We start from the raw sequence: 23,891 nt of genomic DNA on the forward strand, positions 1-23,891 counted from the left end.
TGTTATATTCGGTACGAACCCCATGTTATTGAAAGCCGACACAAATTTGAGTATTTTTCCCCTATCTGCAACATTGCCTAAACTGGGTAGTACCAATATGGGATAAGCACAAGTGTTTCTCTGTACACCACAGTCTGACGAATAGCCCAAACGGTAATTGCAGTTTACAGTTTGTTTCTTAGTTTTTTTGCTTTGTAATCCGTTTCTTGATGTTAGCCCGAAAGAAAACATACTTAATGTAGTATATGCAGTTTATATTCTGCTTGTTTTCGTAACATTGGTATATTAACCATTTGAAGCCTGATGTTTATTGAAACATAGTAAACATCCAGTTGTGTCCTCACGGGAAACATTGCATCCCCAATACAAAACCCACCCGTTTAATGTTATTTAATGAAATAATTCTTTTTTATCCCGAAACTCACATGAAACCCACAAACAACCTCGTCGATCAAAATACAGAGGATTTTTGTAATGTTAAAGCAGGTAGTGCGTAGTCTCTGTTGTGTTGCGAAGAGGGGCGGAAGATATTTCGTACCAACTATATGGGCAGCTTTATTACCTCATTTCAGAATTGTTCCGAACTCCGCCCCTAACTATTACGAAAATTATTTCTCACCCTAATTAGTCTAAAATAAAGTTACTCGTAATTATACAGTTTCATAGCTTATGCTACTCTCCCATCAAATTTACATAATTTAAAGTAACAAAAAATGACTGGTGTGCGCATGTCTAGATTAAGGGTTCGCTAGAAAGCTTGTGTGAATTTTTCTTTTTAGAAGCAATAAAACATTCGCAGCCTATAATTTTCTGAGCAGGAATAGCTGATTTTGGGTTCGTAAATGTCTGAATTGAGCGTAGGTGAAATTATAATTTGATACTCCTATTAATATTCAGGCACGAACAACAAAATAAAAATAAATTAAGTGCCGTAATGAAAATACAACAACAACAAATGCTTCCTCCGACTTCTGAATAAGTTCTTGCGACTTGGTTAGAGAAAGTAACTTCGAATCCTGTCAAGAGACTTGATTCTCCCACTCTTGACTTTATTTACGTAGGGCTGTCAGAAAGTCGGTTTACATGCTCTTCGTCTTGTAGGCTCATTTCAGTCATTTTGGGAATGACAGAAATCATCATTAAATGAACGAAGAATTCGATAGATTAAATTAGTCAAATCCTTGTTATCACTCAGTCTAGAATCTTTCTCTTCCTATCTTCCATTAAGAAAATATAGTTTAGAATACATATTGTAGAATCTCCACTGTTAAAGGCCGTTACCAGGGAACGACCGGTGAAGACACAGTAGATTTGAAAAGTCTTAGCATATGCTGTAGTGATTTGTAAAGCTTTGAAATTAGCGATAATGTTATAGATACTTATAGTTACTATCTGTAAGTGGTCAGTAAATCCAATCTATCCAAACCCCGTCTATAGTTACTCATACACGTTACAGTATAGAACTGTAACTTGAGATCTGCCTCTCTGTTATCATGAGTAGACCTGTAAATCAGATGAAGGAAGATTAAGGATTACATGCAAATGGTTGTTTGGGGCACTTAATATAGAACTGTGTATTTGATATTGTCATTTAATATATGTATGCGTGCGCATGTAGGACTTTAGTGGGACTGAGACAGCAAAGAGTAGTCCACTTCATGTCTGATTACGTTTAAGACCCTAATCAGAATTTAAAATAAAGGTAAAGTTGCCTCTTTGTTCACTTAGGCACATCACAGCGAAGACGTGTGGAGGAGGAGAGGTGCAGCTCCACACATTCGCAACATCGGCACTAGATGGAAGCGAGTTTTCAACTTCATGCCCCGAAAAAAAAATCGGTTCCTTTTGCTTAGGTGACTGGGTGGGCCTCGGAGTCCGTGTGGACGCTGTGGAGAAAAGATCTCTTGCCCCTTTCAGGAAGTGAACCCCGACTCCTCGAGCATCTCTCTAGTAGCCTAGTCTCTATACCGACTGAAATATCACGGCTCCTGGTATTTAGGTTATGCCCACGAACGAAGGGAGAGCAGGCGTGGGGAAGCAGTATTAACACATGGATGTTATTTGGGTGTGACTACGTAAATTTCGATAGAAATTCCCTCCTCTCTAGAATATCTGTGAACTTCTGTCGGACTACACAGTCATATCCCAGAAGATAAGCCTACTCTACAGTCTCAAATCCATCTTATATCTATATGTTCTACCGTATCATGACATGTTCTTACTTAATGCGAATAATTGATTCTGTTTAACCGTATTTGATTTACACGCTAGGCGTTCTGGCCCGAATTTATTTCTAAATAGCCTCATCTGGCCTCTTGCAAATATTATTGTCCATCCTTGCCCTGAGACTTGTTTCATAGGCAAAAGAAGTCCTTTCATATATTCATCTCATTGTCTGTATATCCTTCTTATGGCCTTTGAAGTCTTTTGAAGGAACACTTGAAGACATGCCGGACATCCATGGCAAATCGTCTGATTTATTTGCGTATGTGTTTGTGCGACTCTTTGAAAGCGATACGAAAGGAATACTCCCCTTGCCTTTGGGTTTTTATTCCTTGCCTCTTGTCCTTGTCTGGAATCTTCATTTGTCTCGGTGTTTCGGTATAAATGCCGAGTTTGTTTTAGTCTTGGTTGATTCGTCTTTCTTCTGTTGAATATAATTTCGAAACTGCAGACCAGCTAAACAAAGAGAACTATGTGCCTGCATTTACAGTATCGATTAATTTGACTGAAATTGCCCCTCGCTCTAAGGGTGCGTCTACGTAAAAATATACTGCAGAGCCTTCTTTGGGCAATAAATTTCTTGTTGAGGAAATGGAATTTTATTCACTGCGTTTACAGAAATGCTATATTGGGCCGTGTCATTAGCGTTTAAGTTTATGTTTTCGTATGTTATTTTCCAAAACTGTTTCGTATGTTTCCCAAATGATCTCTTACCAGGAAGTTCTCAAACCGAAATTTTGTGTAATTTCTTATTTTCATTTATTCGTAATTTAGTTAACGACGCTGTCAGTGGCTCACACTCTGTAACGTCGAATAGTAGGATTAATTTTAAATGGAAAGGACATGGAAGGAAGCGGTCATGATCTGCCTCAAGATATTATCCGAGGAAGGAAGAACTGAGGAAGACCACAGAAAACTTAAAATGGTCAGTGTTCGGCCCCGAGGAACTTAACCAAATACAAGTCACAAGCTTTGCCGTCTTAGCCAGTTTGCTCGGTTTATCTCTCAGTTCCCCATGCATGATACACGTATATGACCCATCTGTTTCAGTCCTGCACTAAATCACATAATAAGGCTAATTGAATTGGTCATGTTTTACGCAGAAACTGCCTTCTAAAAGAAGTTATCGAAGGAAAGATAGAGGGGCGGATAGAAGTGACAAGAAGACGTAAGAAGATGCTGGATGACCTTGGGGACAGAAGAGGATACTGTCATTTGAAGGAGAAAGCTCTAGATCGCATTAAGTGGAGGAATTGTTTTGGAAGAGACTGTGGACCTGTCATCTGACAGATTACTGATGATGATGATTAGCAGGCACGAAAAGAGGACAGTTTAGAAATTAAAATATGTACAGCTGAGCGTTCATTACCTATTCTTTTGGCTGAAGTTGTTACGAACAAAGGTGATAAATTACTTACTGATACGCAGGTGCCTCGGTCAATAGGGGACGGACAACCTAGATTTGATTGTTGGAAGGGTACAATTTTTCCTTCAGCTTCTGGGATTCAACCTAACAGGGAAGACGGCCGGGCCGGGGCGTGAAGCTAACCACTTACCTCTATCTAATAACTGTGTCTGGAATTAATGAAGCTTTATCTCCACGTTCCGTATCCCTCTTAATAATATGGCGCTTGGACATAGGGTCTGCCTACCTACGCTTCGCACCAACCTCCTTACAAGCACGTAACATATAAGACTTAATATATGCCTAGTGTCCATTTAATGTGTAGAAGAAGGTAAACTTGTCCCTGTGCTTAACTAATTAAGCGCTACGCCATGAAGACGTAGGGAGGAGTGGATGTATAGATCCATATTTTCTTGACCTCGGCACTAACTGGAGGTGAGTGGCCAGCTTCACGCGTCTGCCGCTTTACTCCTGGGGAAATAGCCGTCGGTACACATTGGACAGGAGGCTGGGTGGACCCCACAGCTGGTCTGGACGATGTGGAGAACACAAAATTCTTGACCTTACCGGGACTTGAACTCCGACCCCTCGGTCGTACAACCCGTAGCCAGTCGCTGTACCGACTACAGTATCCCCACCTCCTCTTTAATGTGTATAGAAGGTATATTAAGCACAGTCTATCGCCGTGCCTAATTCAACACTCCATGAAGTCGGAGGAGGGACTGGAAATATGGCTCCACACATTCTTAACCTCGCCATTTGAGTAAGATGAATGATTAGCTTCACGAACCGATTGCTTTACCCGTGGAGGAAGAAAAACGGGGGCCCATTCAGTAAGAGACTGGATGGGCCCCAGAATCGATCTGAATGCTTTTGCCCCTTCCGGGAATCGGACCCTGATATCCTCGGCCGTCCAGCCTGCAGCCTCTTCACTCTACCAGCTCAGCTCTCCAATTCCTTACAAGATGTAAGTTGCTGTTCGCTAACTGTGGAAAAGCAAAAAGAAGATATTACAGTTAATATTAACGAATGAAATCAAAGAATTTTCTACTACTCTTTGGCCGTAATTTTTCACTCGTCGCTGGCGAGCAGACGGGAATTGGATGTGCCCTACCTATACCGTCTCTTAGCGAAGCATCTCACTCTCCCTGCAGCCACTGTTGCTCCACGTTTGCTTATCATTACTGTGTTGACACGTTTGCGAACGTGTGTGCACATAGAGTCTTTTAATTAACTGCCTAACTTATCCTCGAAAGCATTTACGAAGACTCTTCTGTCGCCCGTACATGCTCCATTGTGCAGTAGAGTGACCACAAGTAGCTGCTACGTCAGCATTGCATGGCTGTTGTGGGATAGGATACGTGTACGTGCATCGGGGCAGTGCCAGGATTCGCAAAGTGAAGAAAAGTCACTTTGATTTATGACTCATGCCTTGATTTACATTATATCAACGCCAGCAATGACAACCGCTCCAAATGTGACAGCTACCTCCTGAAATTCCACGTAATTATCTTATGATCGTCAAGAATGACCCCCCCGCCCCTCCAAGCAGTGCCCATGTATATAGCATACATGTACAGTGTTTTTAAAAAGTTACTGTGTCGTAACAAGCCGAATCAGGAATTATTTTTATTGTTTGCATCCTGTTGAGTTACAAAGTTAATAATTAAATTGTGTGTTTAACGAACACAAGAAGATGACACCTTAAGGGTCGAAACATATAGTGCTGATTTTAAATTATTCAGTAAAAACGTTGTTGCGTTTGACGGTTGAACGTAAACCAGGAACGTTTGAATTCATATCTTTAATAAGGCCAGGAGGAAGTAACTGCTGTGAATGTTATCCCTTTTATCCCGAAAGGACTGTTTCCTGAAACATATGAATTATGCTAATTGAAACGTATTATTTAAGCTTATTGTTAGTTATTATCATTTTACATTTTATTTTTCTCCTTCCCTGTAATTTTGCAGCTCATTGTAATATTCAGAGCTTGATCATCTGGGTTATGACGCCATGTAGTCTTGTAGGCCAATCCCAACGTTTAGGAGGAACATGCTCCTTCATCTTCAGTGCTGAAATGTTTAAGGTGAGAAATGGTGCCCCGTTCTGGTCATTGTGGGTGATGAACATTAAGACGGCCTTAACAAAGCTGACGCTCTCTCGTTCGTGACCTCCTACATAACTTCCGTTCATGCAACATGTTCAAGGTCTATACTTCATTGCTGTGATAACCTCGAATTGCACATTAACAATGATAATTTCACGCACACAAAACTTGTTTAGACACTGTATATAACACGTATAGGAGGAAATGGTGTGTTTTTATTTATTTCCCCTAACACTTTTAACGCAAGGCATTTACGTTTTTGTCAGGAAACCTGAAGAGAGGAGACTATTTTTAAGACCTAGATATAATGGGCGAATAATATTAAAGTTTGAAGAAAGCAGTCTTCTGGGATGTGGCATTGTGTAGATGTGGTGTTAACCGACGTTTCGGAGGAAAGTATCGCCTCCACCATCTTCAGGGTAGAAGGAAAAATAAGAAAATCCGCAAGCGAAGAGACAGTGAGAACAGGTGCAAGCAGAAGACTTCTCTCTTCATAGTCACCGCCGTGAAAACCTCAAATCTTACAATATTAAAGTTTGTTTAAAAAATAAGCTAAGAGCATGGGCTAGATTCATCTGGCTCAGGATAGAGACCAGTGGCAGTCTCTTATGAACACGGGAATGAACCTTCCGTTTCCGTAGAAGACGGTGAATTTCTTGAGTAGCCGAGTGACTCTTTACCGGAATGACTCTTCGTGGAATTAGTTGTACATTTACGCATTTCAATATATGTAATCCATAGGGATATCTCATTGCAGACAGGGATACTTCTGTCTGAATATTTTTGAACTTGACTGTACTTTACTGCGTGAATAACGATATGAAGTCTTTTTTTGTTGTTTGATGTCAAATGATGAGTTTTTTTAATGACATGTGGCCACCCCTACAGATGGAACTGCAAGCCAATATTGTGTATGGGCGCCTCATGATTTATCGTGCGTCCAACATGTTTGTATAGACAACCTGCAGCCATTAGTGAGGCTCTAGTCTTCTTGTTTTTATATTTAATTTGTTTTATTTGTTACTGTCCCATACACGGAACGCCTCTTATCTCCAAGCGTATGATCATAAAGACAAATGAATCGCTATTTCTTTCAGGAATGATACTTCTGTTATGTTAAGGTTATTAATCGGACCAATGGGGTTCTTTAGGCAGTTGAATTTCATTGCGCAGATCAAGTATGAGACAATGGAGGAAATTACTCGATAAAAAACTTTACCTTATGTACCCCTTGCCTAGAATTGTTAAGGTGATTATGTAAAGAGGGCTGAGACAAGCGGAGGCAAATAGTGGGAATTACTGCTACAAGTTTACATATTACAGGCGTGTAATTTTCACAAACTTCGCACTGTGTTTCATTACATGCTACTGTTCTCTTAGTTAATATTCATATGCAGCGATATTCACGTTCCCTTCCTCAGTAATGATTTTCATTCAAGAACTTGGGCTGAAAGTTCAAGGAGCAATTATTAGTCACCGGAATCTTGTTTGGCATGAGCCAGCATAGTTCGGTCGGTCGGTTGGTTCAGTGACATGCTAGGCTGGTTGCCAGCCGGAGCAGGAGAAATTTTTCTTTTCTCCGCCACTGTGTCAAGACCGGTTCTGCGTTCACCGAGCCATCTATCCAGTTGTTATCATAGGCCATTCTTCTGGGAATAACTTGGCCAGAGCGTGAAGCTAACGGCCATAATTTAGCACTAAACTTACGTCTTAGACACAAAGACAAATCGGGATTCTCAAGGCCGTGAATGTGGATGTTTATTATTTTGCGGATGTGATGCAGTATATTTCTTATTCTTTAAGTTGTTTATTTAACGACACTGTATCGAGATTCATAGCACCGGATGATAGAATGATTACATATAATGAAGAAGATACTGAAACGGGAAACCGAAATACTCTGAGGAAGACCATCCAATTTCCGTTGTGTCCACCACAAATCCCACGTGACATGACGGGGATGAACCCGGGATGCGTCAGTGGGAAGTCAGCGACTACTCGCCTGAGCTATGGCGTGGCCTCATGTCGTGTAGTCTGGCATAAAAATATCAATGTTTTAGAAGAACCTTCTACCTCCATTTTCAGAGTACAGGAGTCACATTCAAGAAGACAGCAAAATCCAGATTCCACTTTACCTTGTATTTGTTTAAACAGAAATTTATCATTACGTAACACTAAACAAAAGCGTATCCATTATAGAGGATGTCACATCACACAGTCTAAATGGAAAACTGTGCTTCCCTTTCCATTCAATTGTCTTCTACTTGTGAACGAACATTCAGAGGAGTATACATTATCAGTTCCTTCAGCGCGGAGATTTCCTTAAAGAATACTGTAGATTTGGATGGGAACGCTTAGCAGTGAAGATTCTAAGGAGTTATAACACAATACAACCTTGCACAAGCCATAAATGTATTCCCAAGAACCTGCTGCATATTCATAAAATTCCATGTGCAAGATGGTATAGTGCTAAGAAGAAAGTTATCACCCTTAAATTTTTACTTTTAATTTTCACTGTACAAGTAAGTTAAAATGGTATTATGGTCTCTCTGGTCTCTACGGGAGAACAGAAGACTCAGTCACGTGATCGAATACTTCAGGTTAGTGGAGGGATATTTAAATTATGTTGAATACCAGAATTATCCTTCCAGAGGCTGAGAGTGGAATCATGCATAATTCATGCACCAGCATCTTCTTTATTATCTTCAATAAGTACGTAAATTTGTTCTCTCCCTGTTCCTAGTGAAAGAATAATATAGTGGACACGTATTCAGTAATTTACTTTTTGCCTTACAACGTAATTGATAAATAACAAAGAAAGTTTTATGAGATTGTGGTAACTTTCAGGTAATTGGATTAACTTTTGAGTCAGTCAGTCTTTTTTTATTTCGGAAGCAAGGTTCACAAATGTAGTACACTTTAGAGACCAGCCTTCTGTGAATTTCTGTTGTCATGGTGACACTCTCCATACACGTACGAGTACAGCGTGACAGTAAAATATCGCCGGGTGATTCAGATTGAAAGTTTTGATGCGAATTCTGAATTGTCAAGGTTGAGCCTTTCATTGCTCCCTGTCATGTATGGCAGGCAGTTTTTCGTGAGAAAAGGGAATTAATAACTGCAGGAGGGGGAACTTTATCCAGTGGGAAATGAAACGTTCCCGTTTTTTACGGTCAGTATTCATATTCTGCACAATTAACTTTCTTCATATTAAATTTTCATGTTTTCTTCCAAATTCTACATGATTTTATTCCACAAGTGCTCCGCTTGTCGGCGAAGTTAGTTTCAACTTTAGCGGATAGAGGGCGTCGCGTTGTCAGCGCAACGAATCCCCACGGCCATTAATTTCGGTTTTCTAGACCGGAGCCGCTGTTTCCTTGAAATTGCTCCTCAATTATCCTCACGAGGCTGAGTGGACCCCGTTCCAGACCCACTACTTCTCAGAAAATCTGGTAGCGCCGGGAATCGAACCCGTACCTCTAGATCTGTAGCCAGGAACTCTGACCACTAGACCACAAGAGTTTATTCTAGAATTAGTGACATTTTTTCTGTCGCATATAGCTAAGGCTTTTGTGGTATTAAGTAAGGATTACTCGCCACTCGTAATGGTTTTGTATGAATAAACCGAATGTATTTTAGTGCCTCAACATTAAGGATGAAATTAGTTTGTGTTGTTGTATCAAGTCCCGTCACTCAAGACAGTAGTAAACGCATCAGATCTGCCCAAAATGATACCAAACACAGGTCATGCCTTGCATTTCTTATGACATAACACCTCGTAACGTTGAAAAATATACATAATGGATTTCTGTTATGTATATTTGTCATGACTGCGGGTTGTTGATGTAGTGGATGTATTTTAAAATTAATTTCTTAAGCCTTCTGTAAGGCATGACATGGCTTACACGTTCACGTGACATTACTGGAAAATGGGACAGTCATAGGTCTACTGGAGGAACTTCGACCGGTTATTAGAGAACATAGCCGCATACGTGCCGCGTCACGTAGATAGACTAACGGTTCTACACTCGTGAAATACGAGTACGTTCCAAAACGCGTGATTAAGCACCACTGTCTTTTATACAGACGTTAGCACCTCTACCTGCCATCTTGCCAATCAAAGAATCTTTCTCTATTCTTCGGGCATGAGACTGACTAATGGTCTCATTTTAAATGACGTTACGACTTAACGTTTATTACTTGGACATGATAAATTGGAGGGGATGTGGAGGGAAAGTCCCTCACTCAGACGGTTGCATTGTTGTGAAGAAGAGGCCATTAGTTCTACGGATTCAAAAAAATTATGTTGGGGTCTCGTAATGGGCATGAGATTACAAATATGTCCCTGTCTGATCTGTATATAAAGAACGTGAAATGTTTCAAGTGCTCTGTGAGGGTTCAGATTAAGTAGCATCGGGATCTTTCTTCCGCCCACATTTAAAAAAAAACGTCCGCTCATCATGGCTTGTGTTCTGACTGTCCACATAAAAGTACACGGTAGCGTAGTTGGTTGAGGCAATATGCTACAAGCCGGAAGGTCGCGGGTTCAAGTCCCGATGGGGTCATTGGATTTTTTTCAATCGACCTAATCCTTTCAGCCGCACTGTAGCTTGAGGTCGACTCAGCCTCTAGCAGAAATGAGTAACAGGAATATTCTTGGAATATTCTTGGGGGTAAAGGGCGGCCGGCGCGTAGGGCTGACAACCTGACCGCCATCTATGAGCCGATTATCTAGAAAATGTGGGAACCTCAACATCTCACAACCCTATGGGCCTCCACGGCCGGTTACAGGGATACCTTTACTTTACTTTTTTACTTTTAAAGGTTAGACTAAAATTTTAGTTTCTAGTGGTCTGTGTTTACCCTGAGGTAAATGTTAAAGGTGAACTTTTCCCTATGCTTAATTGATTTAAGTAGCACGCCGTGAAGATGTGTGGGGCAGTTGAAGTATAGCTCCACCATTTTTTACCTCAGTGCTGGGTGAAGGCGAATGGTCACCTTCACGATGCGGCCGCTTTGCCCCAGGGGAAAGAGTCCCAATTGGATAGGATGCTTGGTGGACACGAGAGCCGTTCTGGATCCGAACCCCGTCCATCCAGCCTGTATCCCTTCACTATACCGACTGAGCCTGAGGTCCATTACTAATATTATTAATACTAATTAGTAATTAATTATACCGGTATTAGTTTAGTGGCAACCTGTTGATAAGAATGGATATGACTCCCGAGGCAGCAATTTCGGGGGCTGGGCTGCTAAGTCCAGTTTTGTGTTGGATGTTAGGTGATGAGATCGGTTTATCGTCTGGTAACAATTAGTGAGCTAACTTGTAGTAGTTAATAGGAAAGCTGGTGACCATGGCGTCGGGCAATGAAAGGAGCGTACGATCTTGTAACGCGAGAACGCTGGGATCTCTATTTGAATCCCGTTTGAGGTGTATTTGAACATCGGCCTGTTTCTGTGTAAGTAGGGACATTGCAGTGGTCTGATATCCTGCCTAGGAAATCCTACCAAATATTTATAAAGCATCGAATTTCGTAATTAGTTTTGAATCTGAACAATCGTGAGTCTCTGAAATCTGTAGAATTTGAAAGAGGAAAATTTAGTTAGATTCTTAGGGAGCTATTTAGGGGGTTAACTAGCGTAATTATTTAATTCATGAACTTAGTCATGAATTAAATAACTATCAGCGTTTATACTGTGAAGTTCTAAGTAGCGGGATGTTAAATAATTAATTTTAAATGCTTAGGATGATGCGGTCGTGACGTAATGGAGGTTCTCTTCCGGAATTCACTTGGAGGAGCTAAGAAAAACCATGAAAAACTCAAGACACGATAGGCGGCCTTTTGTCCGTGATTCGAAACGAGTACCTCCCGAATATAAAGCAGATTGTTACCCACCTTACCGCGACGTTCTCTGCAGAACGACAAGTTTGGCCACATTCACTCTATACGCAGTCATGTACGGCAGTTCAAATTGTACCGCCAACCAGAAAGTTGAGGAGAGAGAAGCTGTCCATGCGCAGTGTACATTGTCGTTGCAGCCACCTGCTTTTGTTAGGTTGATATAGCTCACCGAAAATGTATCCCTATTGTCCGACAGCCTATGATAAGTGGACAGTTTAACCGCAGGATTCGAAGAGAATTTGAAACACAAGCTCTGTAAATGCTATTAATGCAGTATTATACGTGCATTTATTGCTATGCACAATGGCTGACAGAATTCATGAATATTCAAAAACATGCGCAGTGAATCTGCTAATACTAACCCTTGTGACTACCTCTCTTGTTTACTCTGCGGTACTGGTGCGTAACTTCTGGCTGGAGACCAGAATATTTCTCGCCAGTTCCACAGGAAGCCAATAAAATCGAAACTGTAATTAGTTTCCGGTTTTGTTCCTTAGTTTTTATAACTCCAACACCCTTGCCCATGGCAGTTGAGATCATTACTCGAAAGACAAATCATTATTAGACCTGTTATCATCATCATCAGCAGCAGCAGCAGTAAAAACAATTCGAATGCATCTCTTCACTTTTCATACGCCTGGTGGAGTTTGTGTTTGCCTGGTTTCAACATCACACCTACAGACATAAACGTACCCGTGTGCCCATTTAACCCTGATAGCTGATCCCCCTTCCAGTCATGTTACCGGGTGCTTAAATAAGCAATCTATTTCTGTTCTGTTGCAGGAAAGTTTGCCGGAATTGCAAGTGTCCTCGTGAGGAGCACAGTGGAGGTATGGCGGCCACTGGTAATCCTCTGGGTCAGGGCGCCGGTCCTCCTCCGTCTCTGCCCCCAACGTCTGGCGGCGGGGGTGGCAGTGCAACGGGAGTCGCTCTTGGTCTCTTAGACCCGACAGACAAACTTCTCGGCAAGGGAGTCCAGTACGGACAATCTACTGACCCCCACCGACACTCGCAATCCGATGACGATTCGGGATGTGCCTTGGAGGAGTACACGTGGGTGCCACCAGGTCTGCGTCCGGATCAGGTAGGGATTTTCTCTGTATTCATTGCTGTCATAACTAATAGAGAACGTAACAACCTTCAGCCCCCCAGCTTAAGTGTTAGTGCCCAGCCTTTAAACCTTGCCTTTCACTCCCCCAACACAAAACCTTGCTTGTCCCAGCTCCTCCCCCTTCCCCCCTTCCTTCACTGCTCTCACATAGCTGTGTATATTTCCAACACCAGTCTGCTTTTACCGGTTCTCACGGTCTCTTCGCTTGCGGATTTCTTATATTTTTCCTTCTATCCTGAAGATGGAGGCGATACGTTCCTCCGAAACGTCCGTTAACACCACATATACACGGTGATAAATCCCAGAAGACTGCTTTCTTCATAGCCACCGCCGTGAAAGCCTCAAATCTTACATAATAGAGAACAGTTTTACATTTTGTTACCATGGAAACAGCACGACACAAGCCGAAACTGCTTATGTACAGATGACACATCAACAGACATTTCCACGCTTCGTATAACCCACTTTGGTAAGAACAGTAGGTAGTCTTTTGCAGTATCAGCTGATGCATAAAGAAGGTGCAGAATAAACCGTGCACAATACAGGAATACGGTCTGGGCTTAGGTTAGCGAGCGAGACACAGTTCCTCGAGCCTGTGGTGTTCGAGCAGTTACAGCTCCCGTCACCTGCAGAATATCCCTCTGAGAAAAACGGAGATGAATGAATAAGAGGGATTAGATGAAGTCACTCAGGTGTTAACGGTGTATTTAAGAACACGTTCTCAATTTTTGCGCCTTTTCATTTTAGTTGTAGGCCTGTCACAAATTGCAGAATGGAGACTTGCCGCATGTGTTGTGTCATATTCTGTCACATCTGTGATTTTAGTCCGGAAGCGAACTGTACCGACCGAGCGACTGCTGCTTGTCGGCGAAGTTAGTGCCAACTTTACTGGATAGAGGGTGCCGCGTGGTCAGCGCAACGGATCTCCACGGCCGTTAATATCAGATTTCTATTTCCTTGAAAGAGCTCCTCATTTTTATTCACGAGGCTGAATGGACCCCGTTCCAGACCCACTACGTCTCAGAAAAAATCTGGTAGCGCCGGGAATCGAACCCGGACCTCTGGATCTGTAGCCAGGAACTCTGACCACTAGACCACAGAGGTCTACATTATTCTACATTAAACGTATAAGTCCCAGACTGAACAGATTCTCCAGCTCCTGGGAGCATAATCTGTCCTTGGAAGCTGATATTTGTTATGCTATTCAAGAAATCCTTGGTATTTTGTGGAACCCGAAGATTGGTTATTGTATTGAAACTAGTCCCTGACCCGAGCCCTATGAATTTAGTCCACGCCCTTCCATTCCAATTGTTTAAGAATATTTTAATAACATCCTCCCGTATTTGCATAACAAGTCATCGCAATAAAAATATCACCGTGTTTCAAAGTTGTGCACATGGACGGATTCTTTGGACGAGACTCGCCAGCCTTATATTAAGTAGTAACACTCTTTTACTCGGAGGGTACGTACTTAGATTGTGCGAGAAGAGAATGCACATGTTAACGAGAGATTTAGTGAGTAACAATCCTGTTGGTAACAGTTTCTTCGTACTGTAGATATTTGGCAATCTGCATATTTACTTGAAGAGTACAATATTCTGGGTTGTAGTTCGGTAAAATTCGACCAAAATTCGCAGAACTGTCACGCTTCCATTGTCAGGCTCGAAGAATAAGCCATGCGCAATTGCAGCGTGGTTATTGCATGTTTCTTTTTGTCAGACCTCACAGTCACCGCTATGTGAGACCCTCAGATGTAGTGTTGTATAATACCCTGTATGAATTAGTACAGATTAGCACAGATTGTAGCTAATACGAGAGGATAAGCTAGGTTCGGTTAGAATTTTTTCGGCATATTTAGTTTTAGAACTCATTATGGCGGATTAGATAGGATTAGATATCCTGACTGCTACGCTTAAAGTATTAGATGAGATTCTGATTCCATTAAGTTATGTTGTTCTGGGATAGACGGGTAATGAACAGAGAGTTAAAGGCCTATTTTAACTTGCATTACGAGGAAGAAACATTTCTTTCTGTAGAGTAAACTGCTCTTGTATGTACTGTCATGTGTAGGGTTTGCGCGTGACTTATAAAACGAGTGATTGGATGACTGGATTTACTGACACCTTATTCACACAACTCGGAACTACAGTCAATACAGCGCTATCGCTGATCTACACACTTTACAGTTCACCATTACAGTCTTCACTAGTCGTACCCTGGCAACGGATTTATAACAGTCTCACTATCACTTCAAATCACACATGAAGTCTTTTTTTCACAGCCTAATTCTTTCTTGCCATTGTTGTGCTGGCTGTGATCCCGAAACTCGACTCTTTAATTCACTGAATGGCCTCAACTGAACTCTTCTTTATGTCACTTTGCACGGACCATCCAGAAAACAGCCTCTCTATATTTGGGAAGACGTGTTTACAGCGCTGTTGCATAGCAATGGAAGTTACTAGATTGTTGCTTACGTATTCGTTGCCGCGGAATATGTTTACCGAGTCGTTGCGTAGCATTGGGTGTACACGCCACAGTACGTTACTCATTGTAGTTAATTGAGAAAATCTGATATTATGACAAAATATTTCACTAATATCCACACAGATAAAATAATCGATTATTATACTCCTCGATTTTTTTTTAACCTAAGTTTCAACTCACATTTTGGCGCAGGACGTGTAACCGTTCATTTGATTGGAGAACTCTTGTGCATAAATTAAACATGTATTAGATTAAGATTACTAAATTACAAACAAAGAGATCCGGCAGATAGCCAGCTCTTACACGCGGAAGGGACATAGTTCAAGTTTTGCTATGTGAACAGGAAGTAACATCTGGTACTTTCCTGGAATTCTGGCAGTTTCAGCAACGTCGGAAAGGCTTTGAGAAAATGAGAGCTGACAGCTTGGGACAGCGATAACTTAGAAGTGGGACGGCCGGAGCCTCACACCCTGACTGTAATGCATCAAGGGGCTGTCATCCTTAGCGTCAGGTCAGCATCTGCCAGAATCACATAGCAGAGCAACATGATTGGGAATTCAAAATTTAGGGAACCTCCTAGTTTGGAAAATTAACCAATGGTAGAAGTGGAGGAGTGGATTTCTCTTGGAGTCTGGGGTTCGTGGACCTCAGGTTTCAGAGAGAGAAGCATTCCACCTCGAAAAGTCTTGACACTACTTTCGGCAAAGTCGGACACTAAATTTACCACTACGGCCCTTCCGTAGAATAGTATAAGTACAGTTCAAATCAATAGTATTAATAAATTCAGTTGATATGCAGAAAGCTGGAAGGGATTAAAGGACTACTAAGTGCAACCGTCGAAGGTGGGTGATTGTAGTGAAGTGTTCTTCCTGCCCTGTCCGAGCCAGACCCTTATAAGACCCTGGGATAGGAACCCAGCTCTACTGATTAAAGTAAAGAACCCAAAGAAGTGAGCGGTGGTGGAGTGGCGCACAACGAAAAGGGCAAAAAGGAAGTGAGCGGTTACAGACGGAACCTCTTGATTGAGACTTACAAGCAGTACCTTCAAATAATCTACATCACTTTCTTTCCTTATTTCTTGCGGTTCAGCATTCACAACCCTGCTGTATTTCGTTCGATGCTAAAGAGCGTAATCACCTGCTACGACCATCCTCACGGGGAGGCTATTTAAATAACCAAGGGGTAGACATATGTGATATATGGGAACGCAGTCGAGCTTTAATCGTACCGGTGATAATATCGTCAAGTATAAGGGGCTGTCGCGACGAATAACAATGGGTTCTGGATTAGGTGAATAGATCGATTGGCATTTGTTTCCAGTTACAGTTAGTTACGAGAGCTCACACATTGAACTCATTCTGAATGAATTACGACTCCTGTCTGGAAAATGCTCTATGAAGAATCTCCCGCAACTGAAATCTCTTGGACTGAACAAACTTCCATGCCGACCTAATATAGATCTCCACTTCGTCCTTTCATCTGTTGTTACTGACTTGCTACCTAGCAACGACTCGTTCGTTACTGTTCGTTGCGGCGGGAACGTGATTACCTAGCCGTTGCTCAGCCGTGGACGTCCGCTCCGGTTCCATTATTCGGCCTTTCAGCAGCCGTGTCAACAATATGATCCTGTGAGATGGGAACGGAGACTTCTGTAGAGGCGATTGCGTTTTTCCATGCTTTTCTGTAGTAAGAATACAGCGTTATATCTTTCCGGCAGCGAGCATTTTCAGTTAGGTAACCGTAATACTGTTGAGGTAGTGTGTAATCATATTTAAGGTGTGATGGATAGTGCTTTAGTCGTTATGGATGATAATTTTCTTCTTTTAGAAGCAGTAGCATGGATGCACATTTGTTATGGAATCACGCTTGTAATTGTTGGGTTGTGGATCAAATTAATTCAGTTAGCTTCATCGTACTGGGCGCCTGATTATGTTCTGTTCGAGGACTTGCATTAGAATTGAATTGGTATAAATCAAGCTGCGCTCCCAGACTGATTGCTCTGTAATAACAAAGGAATATTTTTTCGTACATGTGGGTATTTCCCAGAAGCTTTGAGGCAATCTTCCATTCACTTTACTAGGATTTTTTTTTCCATAACAGTGACCCAGCAGCTGTTCATTATTTGTTGCTTCAGTGATTCTGTTTTAGCCGAATTTTTGTAACATGTAATTATATGTGGTGGGATAAATGAATACATCCTATGCACTTTCAGTTGTTTTAACTGATCCTTTTGGAATGAAAAGACATTGTTGCAGAGTATCTTCTAGACATTCTTGAGTGGGGGAAGAAATACAATAATTCGTATGGTATGAATTGCTACTACATTTTTTTTAATTGGACTTAGTTGAAATGCATATTTACTCAATTTTTTTTTGTTTAATCAGCAATCAGAATATACATTCTGTAGGCTAATATTATGGGTGTTGAGATGACATGATGAGGAGGTGTCCAGGGGCGAATCCTCAGGAATTCAAATCAGGTCAATTGGCCAGTTTCGTTTCAGTCGTCTGTTGACTTCTCTTGTCGATAGCGTCTTTAGAAGTGGATTTTTGTGAGTTATGATTTTGTTGTGATGTCTGTTGCTTTTTTGTTGGATGACGTCTTGTACGGGAGATATACCGAGATCGGTGTGGAGAGTTGCGTTGGAGACATACCATGGNTTCCATAACAGTGACCCAGCAGCTGTTCATTATTTGTTGCTTCAGTGATTCTGTTTTAGCCGAATTTTTGTAACATGTAATTATATGTGGTGGGATAAATGAATACATCCTATGCACTTTCAGTTGTTTTAACTGATCCTTTTGGAATGAAAAGACATTGTTGCAGAGTATCTTCTAGACATTCTTGAGTGGGGGAAGAAATACAATAATTCGTATGGTATGAATTGCTACTACATTTTTTTTAATTGGACTTAGTTGAAATGCATATTTACTCAAATGTGAGACGAATGGTTATCCCCCAAATGTGTCTTACATATAGGGACTTTGTTTAGTAATTACGAACAAAGCAACATAAGTAAGTTTTGAGGTTTTCACGGCGATGACAATGAAGAAAGTCGTCTTCTGGGTTTAGGCACCGTGTATTCTTCGTTTTGGCCGACGTTTCGGAGGAACGTAGCACCTCCATCTTTAGAGCAGTTGAAAAGCAACATAACTTCACTAAATGGAATTCAGTGCTTTTTGTATTCATAACGTTAATCCGTTGAACTACAGTCTGTATGATATTTAATGACGTACCCAGCTCCCCTAAGTGGGGAATATCATGGATTTCCCCATTTTCTCCAAAGAAATGCTGGAATGGTATCTTGATATAAGCCACGTTTAATTTTTCAACCTTATTATAAACTCATTCGCATTAATTTTACTATTCGACCGTACATATCCTGATTACTTGAAGACTCGTAATATATATATAGCCCAATAAGCCATAAATCAAAAGTTATATATATTTTTTTTTTGTATTCTTTTGGTGTGTGGAGGCCACGTGGTTCACCGGCCACTATCGGGCCTAATCAAGAAGTTCGTTTAATTGTAAACTACCATGATAATCGGTAATATTTTTTGTTCCTAATCTCCCTAGAGTAATAATTTTGTGGACGCCCTGTGAGGTAGACGTGAAAATATTGGTGCGGAAGGGAGGAGTAGTTCTTCAGTAGTATATATCATAAAACTGTAGTTCAGCCCCGCATACCAGCCTTCGCATCAGCTCTTACTTATCAACATGCTAATGAATCCCACCTCCTTTATGTGGTTTGTGACTAGGCTACCGGTTGCACCTGATGAAGGCAGTCCGTTTGTATGGCCAGCCAGAGGCTAATTTTCCGCTCCGATCCTTCTGCGTATCTTCAGTACGTCACTCATGTTAAGCTGGTTCACCAGCCCCACTCTGCAGTTGATTAATTTCGTGGCCATGCTCTTATTCGAGTCCATTACAGCTCGAACCACGCAAATGTTTTATCTGCCTCTGGTACAAAGTCATTATTCATGAAGCGTTTGAAATAAACGCGCAACTCCCATCTTCTTGCTTCGCTTCCGAAATCACTGATCGCATTTTGACACTAATATACTCGTATATTGTCTACATTTAATGTCCGATGAATTTAGTTTTATTTCATATCGGCATATAGGGGAGTTACCCCCTCATTGGTGTCTCCACCTTATCGTGGTGAGGGGGTTTGAGTATGCCAAGGACCCTGAGAGCTATACCAGCGGTAGCGTAGCTACTGGCAGGGCCTCCCTTGCTGGACAGGTCAAAGGGTAGGCATCAGACGAAGAGAGACACCAAAAACCAAAAACTGATGCCGGAAGCAGCGTCATCAGCAGCGACTTGAAGCACAGAACAAATGATGCTCGAGATGGTTCAAGTTCGTATAGCAACAGGCGTGACCAGAGTGGTTTGAATGGCTGTTGTACTGCGATGTGGAAGGCAAATGGAAAAACTACCACATTATCACTTTTCCTGGATAGTCTCTTTCCAAAAACAGAAGATCACATTAAGTGGAGGAACTGTTTTGGAAGAGACTGTGGACCTGTCATCTGACAGATTACTGATCAATCAATCAATAGGGAAGTTGATGTATAGACCCACATTTTCTTGACCTCGGCTCTGAGTGGAGGTGAGTGGTCAGCTTCACCCCCAGCCGCTTTACTACCGATTGGATAGGTGGAGAAGAGAAAATTCTTGGCCATACCAGAACTGGAACCCCGACCCCTCGAGTAGGGCTTGAAGCTGACCACTCACTTCCAATTAGTACCGATGATAAGAAACCGTGGATCTGAACATCCATTCCCCTATACGCCTTTACGGTCTAGTACTTAATTAGTTAAGCACAGGTACAACTTTACCTTATGTATGCAGTATATCTTCTACGCCTGCTTTATATGAAATCCTGTGAATGCATGAAGGGATTAAGGGAGAATTTGCCTCTTGCACTCTTTCCAGAACTTCTTGTTTACATCTGTTTGTTCCAAACAAGGAGTCACGATTAGTCTGTCAGTCGCCAGTCCCTGGCACCACAGCGACGGCTCTGGTTAATGTTTAGCTGCAGCTAGATGCTGAGGTTGTCCTCCACTTTGATGTTTCTATTATGTAACATAATTGGCTCGGCTGTCTATAGATGGCTCTTTCGGACATGACACCTTAACATTATCTCTGAATCTATCTATCAGCGGAGAAATGCTGTCAACCTGAGAGCAAATCTACTCTCTTGAGTAGCATTTTGTTGTTAATGAACGAAAATGACATTTCAAGCATTACATCTTAATTTGCATGTGAGTGCAGCATGTAATCGCATGTTTCCTTATCTCGAAACAAGAGCGATGTTTAACCAGAACGGGAATATACCATTACAGTATTATGAATTCTGATAATTTGTTCGGTAAGCCTTGATATCTCATTCGGTAAATTAATTTGACACAGACAGGACCATCGTGTTCCTTTTTTATTTCTGCAAGTAAAGTTGCGAGTGTTCAGTTCAGTATGCGTTTACTGGGGAAGAGAGACAGATACTTACTGCCATCATCAAAATTTGCTGGAAGACTGTAGGTCTAATCTTTTTTAACCAAAACGAAAGGACATGACGAAGAACTGGGGAGGTTATATATCGGGAGCTTAATAAGTTGTAACCTGATCTTAATAATGTTACGGTGACTAAATCAAAGATTGTGAGGAAAAGGATACGTTGCACCCATTTTTGAAGTCATAAATGTGTGCAGAATTTTAGCCTGAAAACCTTAACTGAACAGAGACCATGCGAGAGAACTCGGCACGGTTGGGACCAATATCGGGCTTGCTGGGCGTTGTAACGCAGCTCCCAGTTCCATAAGAATACCGTAGGAACTTGTTTAAGCAGCTCAGTAACCATCTCTTTGAGGCCGCGCCATAGCTCAAGCGGTTAGTCTCGGGCTTCCCACCGCGGCTGGCCGGATTCGATCCCGTGTCTGGTCAAGTGGGATTTGTGGTGGAAAAAATGGCGCTGGGGAAGGTTTTCTCCGAGTACTTCGGTTTCCCCTGCCAATCTTCATTCCACCAATTGCTCCACAATCACCTTCACCTATCACTTGGGGCTGGTACAATAGGCCAGAAGTGGCCGCGGTACAAGGGACTCAGTCCCACCCCACTAGCAATAAAAAAACATATTCGTTTACTGATAGATGTGTTACTGTATACAGAGTGTTATAACATCTAAACATTTGGTTCTTTGCTGTGTCTTCACCAGCCATTAGCTGGTAACGGCTTCTAACAGTGGAGATTCTTCAACTTCACACCCTCAGGTCCTCTCTTCACAGATTCCCGTACAGAAGTGACTGCCGTTTCTATATAACGGCGAGGTAGGCACTTCTCTGTAACAATAGAGGAATTGTTGGGATAATTATGGAAACGGTGTGTTTCTGCGAGTCCGCCCAGAGGCTATGCAGCGAGGGAACTGAGGGAGTCTCTAGAGTGTCTGCAGTCGAAGATGGTTGAGAAGAGATGGCAAGAAAGGAATTAGGCTGTGAAAAGAAGACTTCATGTGTGTTGCAGTTGTAGTGAGACTTTTAAACCCGTTGCTACGATATGACTAGTGAAACCTGAGCACACTAATGTGTGTATAACCGTGAACTGTCAAGTGTGTAGATCAGCGGTAATGCTATAATTATAGCATTAACGCTGATCTACACACTTGACAGTTCACGGGCTTTTGGATTGGATGAGTGGAGTTATCATCACCTTATACACACCACTCAAAATTTAATTAATTATAATTAATTAAATTTTGAGTGGTGTGTATAAGGTGATGATAACTCCACTCATCCAATCCAAAAGCCCGTCTATAGTCACATCCAAAATACGTAACAGTACAGTGCCATTAAATAACTTGTCATGTGTAATTAAATTTTACCTCATTTTCTTCGTCTAGGATACGTGCTAGACGGCGTTCGATTTCTGGTAGGGTCAAGAGTTTTTCTGTACTCCATAGCTTCCGGGCCAACTTCGGGGCCCAACTAGCCTCTTATCCAGTAGGCATCGGATGCTTTTTCTTTGGGGGTAAAGCAGCCGTGTCGTGAAGCTGGCTATTCACTCCAATTTATTTCCGATTTAATAATGCGCTGAGTTACATCTCTACTTCCACACATGTCTTCATGTTGTGGTACTTACTTAATTACGGCATTATCTGTAACTGTTATCTCGTTCTTCTTATCAGTAACAAACTCCATGGAGCAGGACGCTTCTTGCGAACCCGATAGCGGCCCAATAAAGACATTCCTTACCTTTGATTGAATGCAGAGGTTCATAACGTGTTCACGTGAGCTCGCCACTGGATCCTGTTCTGAGCTTCTTGAATCCAGTCCACGCCTTTCCTTCTGTTTCTCTTAGATCGTTTCTAATTTTATTCTCCGATCTCCGATTGAACATCGCGGTTTCGCTGTCTACACACAGTCACCTGCAACATTTCTGAGCCATGCTGTTACCTCTTCATGTTCGTTCAGCTGTTGTGAATTGTTTAATCTGCTTCTTTCTTGTATTTTTTTTTATTGCTAGTTGGGTGGGACTAAGTCCCTTGTACTGCGGCCACTTCTGGCCTATTGTACCAGCCCCAGATGATAGGTGAGGGTGATTGTGGAGCAATTGGTGGAATGAAGATTGGCAGGGGAAACCGAAGTACTCGGAAAAAACCTGCCCCAACGTCACTTTGTTCACCACAAATCCCACTTGGGCAGACCCGGGATCAAACCCGGGCCGCCGCTGTGGGAAGCCAGCGACTAACCGCTCGAGCTATGGCGCTGTCCTTTCTTGTAAATTAGTTACGACTCTTCTGAAACAGTCTGTTCGGACGGTCTATCCAGTATCTGTTTACTATTCATTTTTGTTCTCAACATGAGACCCCAGTGATTCTAATTGTCCAGACACTGGATCGTGTTGTAGGTTGTGCGTAGGAGAACCCCCGAGTAGTCACTCTGTTACTGAAGAAATTCCTCGTCTTTTATGTAAACCAAAGATTCATTACTGTGTTCACAAGAGCCTTCCACCGGTCCCTATCCTGATCCAGACGAATCCAGTCCAGACACTCGCATCCTATTTCTTTAAAATCCATTTTAATAATATCATCCCTGTCTTTGTCCAAGTCTTTCTAGTGATCGGTTTGCTTCTGGTTTTCGGATCAAAACTTTGTATACGCCTGTGTCTATATGCGTCTCGCACCTCATGCTAATAATGTTCTGATTTATCCTCATTATGCAGTCTTCTCCTCTTCGTCCCCCCCCCCCCCCCAGATCTTCTTTCCGAATTTTCTAATGATGACTTCGATGCATCGTGTTTAGCTCTTGCCCTTCCCCAGCGCCCATTAATTATTCTGCACTAATGAAGGTTACATGTCAAAATGGCGGGAGTAGTCATGACGAATATTAGCTGAGGGTTCGTATGGTTCACGCGCGATTTGTAACTTTGGAGATGTCTTACACGTCAAGTAACGACAGGAAATACGTTAAAGCAGGCCACCGTAGTAAGCACTAGTGAAGAACGGAAGTTACGTATGCGGAACCACGCACTCGCCCCCTGCTCCTTAGACTTATTACTGGTCGTCAGCTGGTCACTTCTGTAGCTCATATTGTGATATGGGTACCGTACAGTGTGGTAGGCGTGTACTAACATCTTGGAGGAACATACTGCCTCCGTCTG

The 23,891-nt window shown here is 42.0% G+C and overlaps 1 protein-coding gene across 6 annotated transcripts in view; it reads left to right on the plus strand.

Moving 5' to 3' along the window:
* LOC111870818 (prickle planar cell polarity protein 3) overlaps positions 1–23,891 on the plus strand; it is a 685,665-nt gene that overhangs the window by 583,418 nt on the left and 78,356 nt on the right. For all 6 annotated transcript variants that reach the window (XM_023863382.2, XM_033754008.1, XM_033754007.1 and 3 more), the window contains one exon: positions 12,422–12,722. In XM_023863382.2, coding sequence (XP_023719150.1) covers positions 12,422–12,722 — 301 coding nt within the window. The remainder of the gene's footprint in view (positions 1–12,421; positions 12,723–23,891) is intronic.

The sequence above is a fragment of the Cryptotermes secundus genome, unplaced genomic scaffold, assembly GCF_002891405.2.
Source record: "Cryptotermes secundus unplaced genomic scaffold, Csec_1.0 scaffold499, whole genome shotgun sequence".
Taxonomy (NCBI): domain Eukaryota; kingdom Metazoa; phylum Arthropoda; class Insecta; order Blattodea; family Kalotermitidae; genus Cryptotermes; species Cryptotermes secundus.